At 32.1% G+C, this 19,586-nt stretch overlaps 1 protein-coding gene across 1 annotated transcript; it reads right to left on the bottom strand.

The window, feature by feature from the left end:
• Positions 1-6,820: 6,820 nt before the first annotated feature.
• LOC111000048 (transcription factor SPT20 homolog) lies at positions 6,821-15,292 on the bottom strand. The gene is made up of 7 exons (XM_045629594.1): positions 15,203-15,292; positions 14,927-15,028; positions 14,347-14,556; positions 12,245-13,446; positions 11,136-11,217; positions 10,387-10,460; positions 6,821-7,045 (listed from the first exon to the last, which is right to left on the bottom strand). Exons 1-7 carry the CDS (start codon positions 15,290-15,292, stop codon positions 6,976-6,978), a joined length of 1,830 nt encoding a protein of 609 aa, XP_045485550.1. The 3' UTR covers positions 6,821-6,975.
• Positions 15,293-19,586: the final 4,294 nt, after the last annotated feature.

The following is a 19,586-nucleotide window of genomic DNA, read 5'->3' as shown; positions in this document are numbered from 1 at the left end:
GGTCTGTTTCACAATGTATGGATAAAGTACCAAATAGCTATGCAACACATAAATTATTGTTAAAAGTTCCGAATAAGAAACTTCGCGGTTCATGACGAATAGCGCTATCTGACAGTCGTGAAACGCAACAATAGTGTTTATCCTACCAATAAGTAATAAATAACTTATTTGGAACTTATCCGGACATTGTGAAACAGGCCCGTAATTGCATATTCTGTTCACAAGTCATGCGTTTGTACCTAAAGAAAACTTGAAGTTCCAAACGAGAGTTTTTGACCCTGATAGAATCGAATGACTTACTTTGCTTTCAATACATAGCCCTGAAGAAAAGAGCGTGTTAATGGAACTTATTTTCTTTATAAGAAAAATTCAAATGTTCATATTTTGAAATTACTAAAGGGATGAGACCGGAGCAAAGGTGACATTCCATATATTTCTCCCGTCACAGCCTAATGTACATCACTTTACGTTTTAGCTTCGTCGGCACCAGAGTTATATACATATACAGGCTTTTAAATTTATGACAGCTAGTATCTATGATGAAAATATGTTTTTTTTTGCAGAAAGCAATGAATATGCAGTTTAAAAAAAGGACTCTCGCAAATATTAGTACCTAATTGTATTACTCGATTACCATTATCTTTTTAGGTTGTGATTAAATCTATATTTTTTTATCAATTTTATTTGATAGACGAGTCATATTCATATCTTAATATGCGAAAAGAATAGTACACAAAAATAGCGTATTTTCCCCTTAATAGAGACTGTACTGAACTGTGATTGGACTGGGCCAACACCCTCTGTCTTCTTTGCCGATGAGTAGGGATGCCAACAGGCTCGAATTTAATGACGTGGAATAAGTGATACCATGATGATCTTATGTTCCAAAATAAACGTATTTTCTTTTCTTTTAAGTAGTGTTATTTGACATTTTCTTATGGTAAATTAGTTATACTGGCATTACTTATTAGACTTAAGTTAGGCGTAATGTTAAGTGATGTGTCAGTGAAGAGATTATTTATTTTAAAAAAAAACCTTTACCATAGACACACAATGAATATGTAATGTTTGGCGAACACTTGACCACTGCTCTCTCTCACGATACTAACATAAATAAAAAAAAATATTATTTATTAATAAGGTATATTAAAGTCAAATGATTCTTACAAAATTAAAGCGATTCTTGTATAAATCCAATAATTTTTTTTCCATGTACACATGTTCGCTTCTAACAGTGGTAGAAAACACTTAAGTATTTCATTTTTATCCAAGTATAAAAAACAATATGAATTTATTTTATTTATTTCCATACAAATACATACATTTAATACTAAATATGATTGTAAATCTTATTTGTATTATTCCGAGAAAAAGAATTAATTTAAATTAAGTTACTTTAATTTAAAGTAATTCTTTTTCTCGAATTTCTTCGAATACAAAAACAATATTCGACCGTCAGATGAAAAAGCAATTAAGATAAATCAAGTGTCTTGAATGCTGATTGTTTTGTCGAAAATACATTTAATTCCGAAGATGTTATTTTTCAATTAACTTGTCAGTATTATTATTATGTTGATTTAAGTATAATTAATAATTTAGATGTCTATTTATTTATTACTTAATGAAATAATAACAAAAGCCTATTATTGCAGATGCTATACACTGTAAATCATCTAAATTTATGTCATCAGTTTTTTTATGACATTTTCTATTGAATTATTGTATGTAAACGGAGGTTAAAATTTGCTGAGTTTCTTGCCCGTTCTTCTCAGAACAAGACCTCCTGGTAGTCTTGTGAACGGATGGCGTAGTTTTGCTCTTTCGCGAATTTTGTAATCGTTTTTGACATTCATAAGCATGCCTTAAGTCGCATCTAAACTGAATAAATAAATTTTGATTGATTGATTGATTGATTGCACTTCGAACATCTCTGAATCCAACCATTCTTGTATGTGTTGTGCTACTCCGCCATGAACCACCTGCTGTTCTCTTAATCGTCTTTCTGGGCATTTTTTGTACCTTGGGCAGTGAAATACTTTTTTGCTCCACTTTTCTGTTCCCTGCCCATTTTCAAATTACACCATAATGTTTTTATGCATTTCTACAGTATATGTAATAATCTATTTATTTAAGGTACATGAAAGTTACGGTGAACTTTTTATAAAAAATAAAAAATTTACACCACCAACTACAAATATTAGTTTTTTCTAGTAAATTTCTATTTAAAAATTATTTATTCACTGATAATGCTTATTAGATATTATGCGCATAGAAAGCTTTGTAATTCTTCAGCTCATTACTGAATATTTTAAGCTCTGAATAAGTAGCCTTCATTCTGTTGTATTCGCAAAGAATTCAAGTCACCTGAACTCTTGGGTTTACTTTACAGACGCAATTTGGAGGATTGTATGTGATTGGGAATGAATAAAGGATAACAATGTTTATATTCTGTATTTAAAAACGTAATATCGTCTTGAGATTCCCGATCATAGTGTCATCATTTAAAAATGGCCGATAGATGTCTTCTATGAAAAAATTCTGCACTAATTAATTCAAGGTCGAGTGAAATCCTTGATACTTTTAATGCGTTATAATGGATCGCATATTAGGTATATTAAAATATACCTAATAACTAACCTTAAAATTTAATAATTAAAATACATATATTATTAAAAGGAGTCCCTTTAGGCAAGGTCCCGAAGATACTGGCAGCGTTCCCCCTTTAAATATCTAGACTAATTCTTTGTGCGAGGCAGCTGCAAGCTCTTTGTTCTCCTGTGATGTAGACTAACCTTTTTGATATTTCCCTAAAAAGCCTTAAATATATTGCCACCGTATTCGAATTTTTACATTTATTAGTTTTGAAGATTAATCTTCATCATACATCTTAATCTTCATTTCTTCAATGCTTAAGTAAACAGTCCAACTCTTTAAGTCAAACCCCTGAAAAGGCCGATTAAAATACACCTGAATCAGGCACAGGTCTCCAATAGTTTAAAAACTAGAGAATTACTTTATACGGTTTGTCTATGTATGTTAACTATGTGTCCTCTTTTTTGCCTAGATAAATAGATAACCGTAATGCTCGTTTTTCAGCCGCTTAAAAAATAAATAAAAGCTGTCGATGTACGCGCTGCTGTGGGAGTTAATTTGATTAAACAAGCACTGCTGCGTTGCGGTCGATATGTACCAAGATATAACCACCGTGTTTAATAATTGTTTTTTATTTATTTTCTCCTGCCCGTTTGTTCTATAAAAAAAAATCCAGAAAGTACAATTAAATTAATAGGATCTAAATTATTACTTATTGCTTTCAAAGAAAAAATATTTAATTACATAAGCGGAAGAAATTCAAAACTACATCCTTATACATATAAATTACGCGTCACGTTCTTTGTCCGCTATGGACTCCTAAACTACTTAACCAATCAAATTTGCACACCGTATGCAATTCTACTCTATGTGTGTATGTCACTGAACTACTCTTAAACGGCTGGAATGATTTGAATGGTTTTTTTGTATGCGTTTGTGTGGAGCCCTGGGTGGTTAAGAATTTAGATACACAAATTAGCCCGGCAGTTGGCACTACAGTACTTTCGTTCTTTGTTTAATATCGTTATCGCTTGGAATAACATGCAGGACGTCTGTCGGGTCCGCTAATACGATATAAATCCTTAATCCTTTATTCACTCAAGAATATTAAAGAAAAAAGTGGTGAACAGATTGCGTTTGATAATGCCTTTATGAACAAATATAACTGAGTAAAAAATATAGTAGTTGATTTCTAATTCAATTCATGGTAAACTTTAACAGTATTCATAAACATGCGGCCTTAAATAGTTTTAGTATGTTTTGTCTCAGTCTTAACACTGAAATAACGAGGTATTTAAGAGTATTATACCCTGGTTCAGCTAATAAAGAAGACTAATAAAACGTATTTAAAAGAGGCGAACAGTCGAGCCGTATTGTAAGAAAAACAAAAATCTAAAAACGCCAATTGGATAACGATTGTGTTTTTATAAGCATTATACTTTATAATATTTAATAATGTAACTTTAGACGCCGACCACTGTATACGTAACATAAAAGTTAGTATATAAAAATAAATCAGTACAAATTTAAAATCTATTATTAGAGACTATTAGCGAGAGATTACTAGAGTTATATATATGAACCTGCAGATCTATCAACGAAACGTCCATAGCTTAGGTACTAATAAAATTATGTAAAAAAAATTAAGCTGACTCTTTGCCTAAACATTTTATATAATTGACGTCGAAATAGCCAGTGTACGGAGACCTGAAGGGATTTACTGTTTAATTTATGGTCTGCATTTTAGTCTCGTTATGTTTACTATATAGCTGCTGTCAGTATTGTATTGGCAACACAACAAATTTGTATACTAACAAGGAATTATTGAGAGCTTTCAAATCCTATCGCACATAGAATCATTATAAATTAGAGAATTCTCCGTAATAATAATAAATAATCCAGTATATGGATAGTGGATTCAGATAAATTTTTTCTTTGATAATTAGTTTTTTATAGACAGAAAAGTGATGGAAAGAGATGATGATGTGATTAACATTACAATATATCGTTGATGAAAGAGCGCTGATTAAAAAGCATTAGAGAATGTAATAATATCAATTGATGTTAAAATGATTAAATAATTAATAAAAGATTACAGATTTTTATCAACAAAGTCTAGATTTTCTTTAAAGATTTTAATTAAATATAAATAAGTGTAAAGAGTAAAAATATAATCATATTAAATCTTACATTTAAATACAAAACATTCGTTTTTAAGTTACAATACATTTGCAAACATTTTATAAATACAGAAAACATGATTTATAGCCATCCTTTTCAAGATTTAGAAAATGTATTTTATCTTAGAACATACACTTGATCTATATGATAACGGAGATCTCTCAATTACTCGCTTTTATCAGTTAGAAGAAGATTATAAGAAATAAGACGATTATTGTAGCAATAAGCGTATTTATGAGATAATCTGTATATATATTATTTTGGCTTAAACCACTACGTATTATAGATAACTGACATTTTATATAAGGTATAAGGGAAATAGAGAAATATGGATTATGGACAATGAGTCACCGCAACAAAGACCGAGGTCAAGTTATCTAAATAAGGGCACAAGAAGGTCAAGGATCACACATGAAGAAAGGAAAGTAGAAAGTCAAAGCCCGTAACATTGACTGATATAAATATTGTCGTCTATAAAGACAAAGGCAGAGACAGGGAACGAATCTTAACAAAGTCGCAAACGAGACCGAACGACCTGAATCTTAAAAATAGGACCTACAGATAAATTATTGGAAATGCTAATAAATCGTTGTCTAAAAGAGAAAACTTCGCGATTAAAAAGGGTGGCGGAGAGTTTCTACGCCCTTAATTTGAGAAATGGCAGTAATTGTAAAATTAGCAGCAGTATATTTCTTTGTTTGACGTTCATAAGTGTACATTATGTTACCTATATGAATAAATGATAATTAAAAAAATTAGTTTGTGTAATTTCGACATGAGACATTAATGCAATCTTGCTGTTGGCCTGAAGGGCCTTGAGCTGAGCTGAGCTTTTGGAAGCGTACCTCGGCCGGAATGGACTCTGAGGACCGTATTTATAGGCTAATTTGTAAATGTGTAAACAAAATTGTACACAATGTAGTAACGACGATGGTTTACCGCATAACCGTTTCAAGAGAACACGATTTCCAGTAAAACTCCTAATGTCATGTGTTAATACATCCGAATTCGTCCACACTGTATGCACATTGAAACAGCGAGTATAACATCGCGTCAGCCTTAACTTACCTCCATATTTTAAGCACTAACGTCACTACGTCTAAAGCCTGAACAAAATTTTCCATAGCAACTGAAACTGTAATGGCATCCAATTCTGCCGTGAGTCTGCGAATATGCAAACATATTCAAATGAAACTGCTTTCGTCGAAATTTATTTCGTGCACAAGAGTAATTAGATATATGAATGAGAAAAACTGTTGCCGCTTTTACGAATGTTAAATTTGAATTACGGTTAACTTTGAGCTTTTGAAGCTTATTTTCGCATGATTTTAATAAGCTGTTTTGTATAATTGTGTTTTAGTTGTATTCAGTTGGTAGTTTGAAATAAGTGCAATAGAATTTGTATCACAATTGAAATGAGATATGAAGTACTAATTACAATTTGAAACTAAAGGCGTATATCTCACTTTTAAGGCAATATTGACTCTATGGTATTTTTGTTTAGGTTATTCATTGCAATTGCTTCCACATTAGTGTTGTTTTCTTGATTACTTCGTAACCATAAGTTTCCTTTTTTAAAGTCAGTTAACACGTGATTGCATAATTAGTCGACATTTATTGATAAAACCTAATAAACCCATTTTCAAATGTTGTAAAATAACCTAGGTAAGTACTTTTAATTTATAATAACGGACTTCGTAAAAAAACATAAAAATACAATCAATATCTTTAATGTAAATTACAAATTCACAACCATAAAAAATAAATATATCAGACATGTTAATAAAATCGTAGTTACATAAACATAAATATATAGATACTAAAATAAATGCATAAAATACATAAATAAATATAATACATTTAATTATGTAAACAATAATTTTATACATACATAATATACTTTAATATTTTCAAATATAAGTTAAGTAATGCAAATATATTAAAAATCACATATTTTGTATGATCTTTCTATCATACAAATTATAAATAATAAAATACATTCACTTTGTATTACAATAATTATAAATAGATGTTATAATAAATATTAATATTTTTATATTATACATACTCGAAATACATTAATAAACTATAGTCAACGCAAAGCGTTCTTCAGAAATAAATAATCATAGGTTCTGCAGGTAAAATAAATGTCAAAACGACACTGATTCTAGTTATGGTCGAATGAAGAGAATTTCAATCTAATTATTGTTCTTGAGCCAATACTAGATGTCCGGATCGGTCCACGGTGAAGACTGGGCGAATACGACGACTCCTGAAAAACATTGTGATATCATTGGTTTCATAACTAAGTAGTCGGAAACTGTAGTCAAATACATAATGGCCTATAAAGAAAAAATGTGACGTCACTATTTATTAATTCCTACGGATGCCTTACGATAGAAAATTAAACCACACTTTTTGATTTTGGAATTCTAATAGTGTATATTAATTCTACAACATAAAATAATTAGGCTTTTGGCAATACACTTATATACACGTTTTTTTATAGAACAGGGGGCAAACGGGGTCTCACCTGATGTTAAGTGATATCGCCGCCCATGGACACTCTCAATGCCAGAGGGTTTTACTCTTACACGTACATAATATAATAGGGCTGTCCAAGATGAGAGCAAATGAGTAAATTTTAGGTAGGCGTCCCTTAACACCTTCATGTCATTTTACGTAAGGTAAGGATGAATAAAAGGAAACCTGTAGACTTTACCACATTAATGACTTTTTTTTAATTAAGTAACAATTTTCAATAAATAAACAATTTTACAGCTAGATGATAAAAAAAATATTTTATTAACGTGCTTACAATTTGCTTTACCTACAAAGTAATAATATAAATAATTTAAAAAAAAATAATGAAAATAAAAACAAATTTAAAAACTTTGGTCCCTGTGGCAGTGCAACGTTTTTTAATTTTATGTAAATTAAACAAAAAATGAAAACGTATTCCGAACCCACGGTTAATGTTTTAGATTTCATTTCACTATTAAATTGCTTCTAGGGGCTTCGCTTTGAACAGTTTTGTTAATAGAAAATGTATAACTAGTATTCAATTTCTCCATGAAATCAAGAACCTCTTCATACATGTAGGCACACTTGAAGGGTTTTGCGTATTCTTAGTGAACCTACACATCGTTTTAATGAAACTTTACTCATAATACAGGTCTTTTGTATTACATAAATTATTACGATAAATATATATGAAATAAAACCCGCTTATGTCACTTTCAGTTACTTGAAAAAGATACAGGTCACTGTCAGAAGTAACTAAAAACAGATCTTGAATATATCAAGAGAAATTAAATTTATTTAAGAATTATCGTCTTTGATGCTTATATATTAGCGTGCCTGATATAGGCATGTCAAACCTTGTCACTCACTGATAAAAAAGAAAACAAACTAAGAGTATGTCAAAATAGTATCGAAATATTAAAATGGAAATGGACAGAACACATTATGAAAGAAGAGAAAGCGACTGAATGGCTTCCTTACTATGACAAAAGAAAACGAACAAATAAAAAGGTGGGGATATGATATAACTAGAGCCTCTGGTCCTATATGGCTAATATAGTATAGCTAGACACCGAGTAGAGAGAAGATTTCTATGACGACGAGGCTGTAAAATATGAATTAACCAGCATTTACGATTTATAGTGTTTTAGTACTTCACATATATACATACATACAATAAAGGCTATTATAATTATTATTAAGTTAGTTGCGGACCCTAAAACAATTACTTGATTAAATTAACCAACTTAGGTTCGGCAAAATGAAATTTCATTTTAAAGGAAATTTATTATTTATGTGATACCTAATCTAAATTGTGTTTAGATAATCCTAGCGGCCTTTCGGTTTCGCACAGCTGTAATTATATTATTTATATATATAGTTAATTAGGATAACTGTAGAAATTGATCCAGTTTTTTTTTAGTTTATTTATTGCATATAAAACACAAATTTTCATATTATTAAGGTTTTTGTCTGAATTAAGTTAATTTATTTTTTATTTTTTTTATTTATTATTTACGCATAGTAAAACCTGAGCTTTTCGAAGCCTCGGATTGGAAAACATAGCTTATGTCTGAATACATAAACAGTTGTAATATAGAAAAATCTTTAATAAACAAAATTGTTCAGTTACCCGTCGGAAAATATATTTTCCCTAACCATGTAAAATGCTGTATTTGGCAACTGGCCCGTTTACTTGGCACGGCTAAATCTACTTAAGCGCCCTGCGGGTTGCCTCTTTTGAGAATTTTATTTCACTCTTTCATCTTAAAAGCGGTATCCTATTTTGTCTACTTTAAAAACGTTATTCATTACTCGTTAGAGTAATCTTTTCAGCGATTAATTAATTTTTTTTGTATTTCACTTTGTAAATGTTTTGGTATAAATATTAAAGGTTCGATGAACGAACCAACTCCTAAAAGAGCGAGCCTTCCAAGTAATAATTTAACAGCAAGTGACCCTGTATTTTTGTACTGTTATATCAAAAAAGTTGCAAAAGAATCAATATTAATTAATAAGAAAGGTTCTGTACAAATAGCTACTCAAACAAAAACTGGACGCTGTAGCATAGTAAGCATAGTAAGAACGAATAGATGCAACTTACTAATAAATTATTTACTTAAACAAACAATAGGTACTTAGCTCGTGTGAAAATGCTTATAACATAAAAAGTATTCCCCGTATTGAAGCATTGTTCGAGATTACTTTTCTATACAACAGAGGATAACAGCCTCACACTCCCAGGAGGCTTGCTAGTGCGCTGCCGGCCTTTTACGATTTGGCATGTTCTTAAAGGATGTGCGAATCAAAGTGCCGATGTCGAAAGTGTCGAGGTGATACTAGTGGATTTTTTTAATGTCCGATGATGAAACTCAGTTGTATGTAAAATCCAATGCATTTAAAGTAATTGCTTAGTTTGTGAAAATTCTTTTGAGCTCAAGTACCAAGTAACAAATATCCCGGCCGTAAGTTAAACTCTTGGCTTGGCCGCGTTTAGTGAGTTATCTAAAGTTTGTGATCCCGCTGAGTTTCTAACTTTATCGTTTTTTCTCGAAAGCGCTTGAGTTCTGGCATAATCAGGGCATTGACCTCTTCCTGGTTCAAAATCTAACTATTTAAGTGAAATTTCATGAACAATGCATACGCTCATTGTTTACTAATGTTACACACACAACACGGAACTTGTGAACTAAAAACTATTTTTAATTATATTCTCTCAGGTCCTTAAATATAATCACCAATTGATTTGGTATTTAGGCTGTAAATATATTTAAAATGCTTGCTAAAGCGTTTTTAATATATTTATTTTATTTTTCATTAACTTTTAGGTCATGCCAAAGAAAATTCCATACAACGTTAGTTTCGAATGGGCGTTTCGCCCGGCCACGTGTCACATCCTTTTTAATACAATTTTGAATCGACAGACCTCAGAAAACGCTTCTAAAATATCATTGACCCTGAGCATTCTGCTTTTATCAAATAGCCGGTAAATTTTATAAATGAAAACCCGACGTTGTTTGAATACAGCATAATTAATCAATATGACTTAGATACGCGAGAAGTCTAGTTTAAAATTTGAGTCAATGTTACCTCAACTTAGCACTCTTTCTCCTGCCAGAGGCTACAGCGGTGGCTTGCGCAACAGCTTCGTCTTCGGTTACACTCTGAAAATATTTTACAGTACAACAATATATTTTTTTTCATTTAAAGGACTACTTACGTAGGCATGTGATCAGATCTATGGCCGAGAAGCTAGGCAACAGGGGAGAGTCAAATCTCCCCTTTCCTAAAAAGGGATTTTATCTACTCAAGCTTAGTCAGCAATAGTTGGCGCCCGGGCCTACTTTACTCCAGAATATCTTCATCATATTTATTGGCGAGTCACAACAATTAAAAATAATACCAATATGATCACTGAAAATGAATCTGCACGATCCAATCGACGTCACTAATTAGTCTATTACAACCCATCATTGATAAGGGCTGGAAACGAGTATTTATCCGAATATTAATATTAATAGTATTATTTAATTAACATTCGCTCGAACGGTGAAGGAAAGCATCGTGAGGAAACCGGCTTGCCTTAGACCTAAAAAGTCGAGGCGAACAAAAGACTAATCACCTATTTGCCTATTAAATTAACAAATGATCATAAAACAGATACAGAAATCTGAAGGCCCATACGTTAAAAGGTTTCACCAGCATTGATTTATATTTTAGTATTATATAATTACAGTTAACAAATTGTCTTACAGTTATATCTTTACCGATACGAGCGCATTGGTTTAAAAAGCACAATAGAGGAATTTTGTTAAAGCGAAAGCCAAATCGTATCGTACCTCATCATTGGCTTCCGTGGTTGTTTGATAAGCGGGCATGGGAGCTGGAGCGCCGTAAGTTGGAACAACGCGGGGCTGAGTTCTGAAAAAGGAAGAATTTGCGACATTATAAGACATTGTAAATTTAAATTATCTCAATGTTTTATAAGCAGCAGTGTTTTCCTAGTGGCTTCAGCGACTCTCATCCGTGAAGTCTTAGGTTCGATCCCCGGCTGTTCACCGAAATTGCTTTCTGAGTGCACATTTCACATTCGTTTAGAACATAAACATGAAGTAGAATTCATTTAGAACGGTAAAGGAAAAATTCGTAAAGGTTTATAAATAAATAGTCTATGGCGAGCGTCAGGCACAGGAGGCTGATTACCTACTTGCCTATTAAATTGATGATCATGAAACTGTAACAGAAAGCTGAGTCCCAGATTTAAACAGATAGCGCTACTGAATCATTTTTGTTTTAAATATTTACATGTCTTTCTATACTATATGTAATATTACAAGAAGTAATAACTTTCAATCGTCAGTTAAGCGTTCCTTAAATAATAATGTAAATTTTAAACGAAAGATCTAGACAGACAAACAGACATGACGCATAATTCCAGATGCATTAAGGACAAGGTCGTATTGAATTGAAACCCTATTTGGTTTCGTTCTGAATATTAAAGTGTGTTGTGTAATGCTATCATTGACAATACGTGATAGGTTTTATTTATGAAAATATATCCTTATATTTTAACGATTTAACGCTTGAAATTTAGTACTGATTTTGTAAAATTTCATTGTGAAATCATACATAAACAATTGAATGATGAGTTTTAATTTGTTTTTTTTTTATATTAGATGGTTACGATCTCAAAATGAGTATGTATCTACGAATTTGCGTGATATTTAATCATTAAACTTAACGCAAAGCTTCAGGAGGCTAATCGACGACTTGTATCGAAATTATTTTATAGGAACAATTTTTGGAAATTTCAACTATATGTTGTAGGACAATATATATGAACAATTTCCCTCTACGAAGGCATGCCAATTTACGAGCGAACTTAGTTAATTTATTAGCGATCTATATCTAAGAGCTGTATGCGGTTCTAAAAATGACAGAAACTCACCTGGTACCAAAAGCAGTAGCGACCGCGGTTGCTCTATTTCCCTCGTTCTCATCGAGTTCCTCTGTATCCAAGCCATTGTCTTGCGGATCATTTATCCCACTTTGTAAAGCGTCTTGTCCTTGTGTTTGCGCATACTGGTTCTGGATATCGTACTGGTTGGCTGGAACCTGATCTTGGTATTGGCCTGGCTGATAATACTGAGGTTGAACATTTTGATAGATAATTTGAGGTTGCTGCGATTGTTGGTCTACACCTGATTGTTGCTGTTCAAATGCCTGAACGAATTGCGGTTGAGCGTATTGATTGGGTTGGATGATTGGGGATTGAAACTGTCCTGCTTGTGGAAAAATATTTGGTTGAACTTGGCTAGGCTGAACGAACTGATTGGGCTGCGCATAAGGATTAGGCTGCGCAAAGTTGGGCTGAATGAATTGGTTTGGTTGGACTGGTTGCAATTGAGGCTGGATTAAAACTGGTGTTTGATATTGAGGAACTTGTCTTTGAGTCTGCTGTTCAGTTGGTTCAATGTTTTCTACATCTGGATTCGGTTGCGGAACTTGACTCGGTTGGTATTGAGGCTGAGCAAACTGGTTTGTCTGAACTGGACTGATTGCTTGAGGTTGGTAAACAACAGGCTGTGGTTGGAATGGGAAAGCTTGAATTTGAGGTTGGTACTGATTAATTTGTTGATATTGGTTTATAGGTTCTCGTAATGGTTCCTGAACTATGATTGGATTTTGGGTGAGTGGCTGAGTTTGTTGTTCTAAAAGTTGTTTTTGAGCTAAAACTGATGGTAAAGCGGACAAATGCGCCGGGCCGTCGAATCCTGGGAAGTTCGAAGACTGGATTGGCTGGTAGTAAAGGGGAGCTCGTAATTGTCCTAATTGTTCAAGTGTGATTAACTGAGGCGATTTCAACTGCGTCAGCGGACTTAAAAATAATTCAGGTGGGTATTCTTGGACATTCTGTTTTGTCACTTCAACTGAAACGTTCTCTTTTTGCTCTTTAGGATCTACTTCTCCTTCATTAAGGTCGAATGTTTCGGTTGTTGGCTCTGCAGTTTTAAATTCTGGTTTAACACTTGTAGTTTGGACGAATTGTCTGGGCACCTGTTGAGATGGTAGACCATTAGAATTTCTCACTTTCGCATCGAATTCCCTTTGTCTTGCGAATTCTTGCGCTTTTTGCTGTTGCTGCTGGTACTACAAAGAAGAGAACAATTTTATTGTGTAGTAATGGCTATATTAAGAGTTACATCGAATGAAAAAACTAAATATAGTGACAACTATCTCACATTAACTAAGTTTAATGTACTGAGTAGACATGTCTCTGCGTGTAACAAAATGCTTATTAAATATGTACACATTTTTCTATGAATTGAAGTTAATCATTAATTTTAAAAATAATACTTTATATAACTGAATGGTGAACTCATTAATGAGGTCGTAGGCACGATCTCCAGCTGTACACCAATGGACTGTCTTTCTAAGTGCGCAATTAACATTTTCTCGAACGGTGAAGAAAAACATCAGAAAACGGCGTATGTCAGGCACAGAAGGCTGATTACCAACTTACCTATTAGATTGACATATGATCATGAAACAGATACGGAAATCTGAGGTCCAGACTTAAAAAGGTTGATAGAATACAATCTCCTCGCTCTTCACACACATATTTCATAATCAAGTCACCAAATAAAGTAAATAATATTTAAATATACATGTCTGTCAATGTTTAAAACATATCAAATAGCTTTTTAATTTATTTTAAAAACTAGTGTAAGTTAAAATCTTAAGATAGGTTATAGGCACAGTTGTACTGTCATTTTCAAACAAAGATCATATCTACATACATCGATCCGACATACCATAGATAGCTAGTATCGACAGACAGCTATTACAATCCTTCGATTGGTTATTGGCATTTTATCAATATTTGTTTTAATATGTCTATATCAGATGGTCAAAAATGGATTGAGATAGGTTATTGGGTTTGGACTTAAGGAAAACATCGAAAGAAACTGGCCCGTTATGGCCCTCGTATCCAATCACCTACGTGTCTCTAAAGAAAAGCCTTTATTCATTCATATAAACGAGGCTTACTTGTATCTGTCTGAAGCTTGGCTCCAAATTGCGTATATCCGCATTAATACTTGGCGCTGAAAACAGTTGGCCATTAATTGGTGACACTTGGAAAATTGGTTGCTGTTCCACCGTTGGCAATCCTTGGACTGAAACGTCTGCGCCATTGTCGAAGCTGGGATTTGTTGGTCTCCGAGGGTCTACTGGTAGATATTCTTGCTTTAGGGGTTTCTGAAATATTTAACAGTGATTTTAATGACATCATATAAAACTTTTGTTCAGGTCCAATATGTCCTTAGTATCTGGAGATAAGTTCAACAGGGACGGTGTAATCAACGTAGGCAGCCATTTATAAATGTAGGATTTAAATAATGGTATTAAAAAATTGATTCAATAAATCCGTTAAAAATTCTCAATTTGAGTAGTCGCAATAATATGTTTTGGCCACTTAACCCACACATCTAATCCTAAAAGTAATAAATTGTCGATGTCGACGTGCATCATACTAATTAGGTTCTCTTATTAAAACAATATTTATGTTGTTTATAAGAATAAAGTTATTTAAAAATTACATATCAAACTATTAAAAGCTCAAAATTACCTGTGGAAGGTCAAATGATGGTCCATCTGGCCTCCAGCCGCTAGGAGGATAGGGTCCCTCACACACCACACCACTAATCGCCAAGGAAAGTATTACCAGCAACTAAAAACAATTGACGTTAAAGCTATGATTATAGTAATGTAGTTCATCTATGAGGGAGTAAGATAGTAGAGTTAGTAAAAACATATTGTTGTCACTTTGTACGATTTTAACAAGAGTCGATTCTCATATATTTTATATTTGTGCTGAAATACACAAATGTTAAGCTAGTTTTACATCTCCGAATCCAGAATTATGGCCCTGACAGACCATTTTAACTATTCTCCAATGCTGATTTGAGCTGCATTGAGCTTCTTGGGTTAGCATTTTGTATCAGCTTAAATTTTAGATTAAAGTAATTATTATACAAACCAAATTGGAATTCTTTGCTTAATAAATTTACAACAGTTCGTAGTGATAAAACAAAGTTTAACAATAAAATATCAAACGCATTACTAACAGCTGTATTTCGGGAAATTTTATCTTTCAGAGACATTTCCCTGCCGCAATAAAGTATCTAAATGGACAGAATTAAATTATAATTTATGTGGTAATTACGTCGAATATTGTGAGTTTCTAGGACTCAAGTTTCAGAGCAGCTGCAATACAGCTGAGCATATTTTTATTATAGCTCTTCAAACAAATGAGCGTGAAAAAATAATTAAGAAACATAACATTTTACAGGTTTTTGGCATCTAGTACTAGTAGAGGTGTCTCTTATAGTCTATCGTCTTTTAGTATTATTTAGAAACTTCGTATATATTTGTAAATATACTATGAATATAATAAACACTGTACATTGATAAAAAACTGAACTTTGGTAAAATGCGTTTCATATACAAATGAATTTAGGAATAATATTATAATAATATTATACATGTATAATCCGTGCGCGTTTGCCAAAGTATGAAATGAATTTTTGAATAAAAGATCTTTGCTTTACGTGGAAACATCATCGGTGCCGTAAATGAAGTTTGAGACTGATCTGAAATGCTTTAGCTTAGTTATTTGTCGAACAACATAAGCCAAATAAAATATTTCTCTATGAAAATATCTTATATGTAGTAAAGGCAAACAGCCAAAGAGCACTTAAATAAAAACCTAGATATACAAACTTAATGCGTATTTTTGTTACGGTAAAAGGGACATTTCCTTACAAAGGAAATTACGGGAGCTCACAAAAATGTACTAAACAGAGAGCTTTGTAACAAAAGTCGAATTAGCATAATAAGTACGAAATTGGCAGAAAGAAAAATAATGTCGGCGGAAATTCTCTGTGCATTGCTTGTATACAATTTCAATCCAAGAGATCTGTCAACATGATTATTTTTGTTAATTAATTTTAGGATATAATATATGTATATTGAGAATATAGTTAAGATTCAAACCTTTTAATCTATTTATTAAAATCGACAGGTTTCATATTGATCAAATTATATTATATATTTATTATATATTATTCTTCGAAAACAAAATAGTTATTAAATAGCTACTTCAAAGAGATTTCAATCACCAAAATGTTGGCTGAAAACTAACTCTTAAAAATGACGATTGATATTTGAGTGATTATGAGAAATTAAAACCTATTTAGAATTAAATTATTTAATTATTATATTGAAAGAAGCTTATAATATAAACTCATTACCCGATCCTAACTCTTTTTATTATACTTCCTAAGCGGTAATAAGCCGAAGGAAAACGTTTTGTTAAACATCTTTGAAAGAATATTAAGCATAATATTTTCTTCCTTGGTAAAAAATTGTAAGCTTTCTTATAATTAATCACAAGGATCCTAAATTAAATTAATAAAAGGTGACGAAGAAACATTTTACCCGAAATTGTTTAAATTATCCAGTACCATCGTGCAATAAAGTGCTTTTGACAATCTCGCTAATTAAATTTGAGTAATTACTTTTGTACTTGATGTTAACAACAGTTAACCCCTATTATATATTGAACGAAGAAATCCCCGACACGAGACGAATTACCGCTCATAGATGTATCACGCGTACGTAAATGGACATATTATATCGTAGGATTCTCGCCTTTGGCGTCTTCGGATCGTGACTTGACCGGGAAAACTTTCAGGTAAACACAATGCGTTTAAAATTACGAATGTAACGTTAAGTTATACGTTTGAGTTAACAATATATGTTATTAATACAGTAACCGTTTTATATGTTGCGTAGTATATTATTTAGGTCCAGTCTGAAATTTTCAAAAGCGAAGATAGAATACTTGTCAAACAGTAGGAGATTTTCTATTGTTATTTACGGGAAATTTTTAAGTATTTATAAAAATGTTAATTATATTTTATTATTTTTGTTATGTACTCAATATTTACACACACTTAGCACAACACACAAGCACAATAAAAACGTGTAATCACCTTCATTTTCGTTGACTTTCGCCTCTTGTGTTGCGCGCGCGCTGGTTTTATAGACAATAGGTCTAAAAATTATCATTCGTATCGCGCGCATAATCGACCTTTATCAACATTTGTACAAAACGCGAGTTCAAATCATTTGCATTCAAAAATCGTCCATATTATGACGTGTTAGGAGTGCTATGGAGCTTTGTACGCAGGAATAATATTGAAGAAATAGGTGATGCCGAAAGACTTTTCCTCGCGATTGTACAATTTATTTTTATAGTTCTATTTGATATCGCATTTTTGTAATAACTCTAAATTTTTTACATAAATTTGTTTTGTAACATAAATACGTAAACAATGCTGACAATTTATCCTCCCATCGATATTTTCTTTAATTCTGACACTTTATCCACTTAATCAGCTTTGGGTTTCAAACAGAAATTAAACCATGGTAATAGACCCCACTAAATATTCCAACATACCATTTAAATTCGAGTAAGACTCCTAAAAATGAGGATAGACAATCAAAGGCCCCATTGTCTAATAATAGATTATCGAATAAGTAAACCAATTGGGTTCCAAACCATACTGTGCTATCGATTTTTCCCATTTAATTTTGTTTATTACATTTCGTAGGTACTCTTAAAAGATATTGGAATAAAATGACATAATATATACGTCCCAATATGTCACACATGTGATTTAAAGGAACACTTGTTATTGCTTCAAAACATAAGTTTGGCACAAACAATGCCATGCTCTCTTGACCTGTTTTGAAAATGTGCGCAAATAGAAGAATTTCATCTTAGTAGTGTAGAGTAAAAAACAAAAGTTTAAGAATTTTAAAGGGTCCATTGGGAGATCCTTAAAGGGTTTCTTAATTGACTTTAAATAATTGAACCGACTTTATTGTGTTCTCCGTTGATTGATACGAAATTAACTATTATTTCTAACACTTGTCTACACAAAAGTTTGAATTGAATATTGTAATAAATATTTATTAGTGTTACTGTATCCAGTTTATGTTTCCACCATACAAACTATTTAAGATTATTTATACAATTAAAAAATAAATAAATATAAAATAAAAAGTTTTGATGGTTAAAGGTTTAATCCACTTAGACAGGTTTTGTGAATATTAGAATTATCTATTTAATTATATACAGAGTTATTGATAAATTGGTCCATCGCATACGGAATACGTCGAGTATCGATACGGTGTGAACCCCCATATTCATCAGGCAAAGGTAAGCCATGTTTCAGTAATCAGCTACCAAAAGTAAGTCGAAAATGCATCGTCAAATATTAAAAAAAAAAATGCCACCATTTTTTGTAGGGTCGTATGCCCTATGGACCGCCTAAAAACAGGCAGTCATCGCATCCTATGAACACCCATTAAAGTGGATGCGTTGCCGGCCTTTAAAACGTAACGGGAACCTACATAAAATTACCAATTATGCGTGTTACAATAAGCCGACTGTAATGATTATAATTTGCCCCATATTTTTAATTTGTTCTATAAAATAAAAAAAAAGAAATATTTTTTATTAAGCTAATATTGGACTTCAGGCTTATTAAACAGTAAATTATCAATAATTATTGCTAGGCGCTGTCTTTTTTATGAACTGTAGGTTTAACTATATTAGAACCTACGTATATTAAGAGCCACAAACTTAGTATGAAAAATATATAAGAAGCATTTTGCTCGAAATTTTCGTCAGAAAATCTTAAAGTAAAAATTCCCTGTTCTGAAGTATTCGAGCAAACTGAACGGAATTCCGACAAGGGAAGTACTGAGAGGAAAAGACACATTACCTCAACAGCCTGAGCATAGGGACATTTCAAAATCACACATGAATATTTTTCGGTTGAGAGTAAGAGGTTTTTCACGATCTTACCCAGGAATATTAAGATCGTATTTAAGTATTTTTGAATGAACATTGAATACATTTTGTCCGACATTTCGCGTTAAATGTCTGGCTATGCATTAATAGGTTGCTAGGCACAAAACACAGAGTTATATGTATATGTGAAACAGTAAATTATCAATAACCTATTTGTATATAAATGAATGTGGTGAGGCCAGGATACTTAAAGGATATAGGATCGATAGTTGTAATAATATCAGTATATCGTATAGCGATGAGTTCTGTAATCTGTTACATGTTAGAAATGATGTAATATTATTAAAATGTATACCTACTTTATTAAAGTCTCAACAAAAAATAAAAAAAGGTTCTATTCGAG

The sequence above is a fragment of the Pieris rapae genome, chromosome 9 (assembly GCF_905147795.1).
Source record: "Pieris rapae chromosome 9, ilPieRapa1.1, whole genome shotgun sequence".
NCBI classification, from domain to species: domain Eukaryota; kingdom Metazoa; phylum Arthropoda; class Insecta; order Lepidoptera; family Pieridae; genus Pieris; species Pieris rapae.
The sequence above is the reverse complement of the archived record's forward strand: the minus strand, read 5'-3'. Positions and strand labels throughout refer to the sequence as shown.

Excerpts from the sequence above, each read along its gene's own strand:
- LOC111000048 (XM_045629594.1), bottom strand. The coding sequence starts at position 15,292 with ATGCTAACCCAAGAAGCTCAATGCAGCTCAAATCAGCATTGGAGAATA. Across the intron at positions 11,218-12,244 it reads GCTACTGCTTTTGGTACCAG|AACTCAGCCCCGCGTTGTTC; the intron begins GTGAGTTTCTGT and ends TTCCTTTTTCAG. Across the intron at positions 10,461-11,135 it reads CCACGGAAGCCAATGATGAG|AGTGTAACCGAAGACGAAGC; the intron begins GTACGATACGAT and ends AAATATTTTCAG.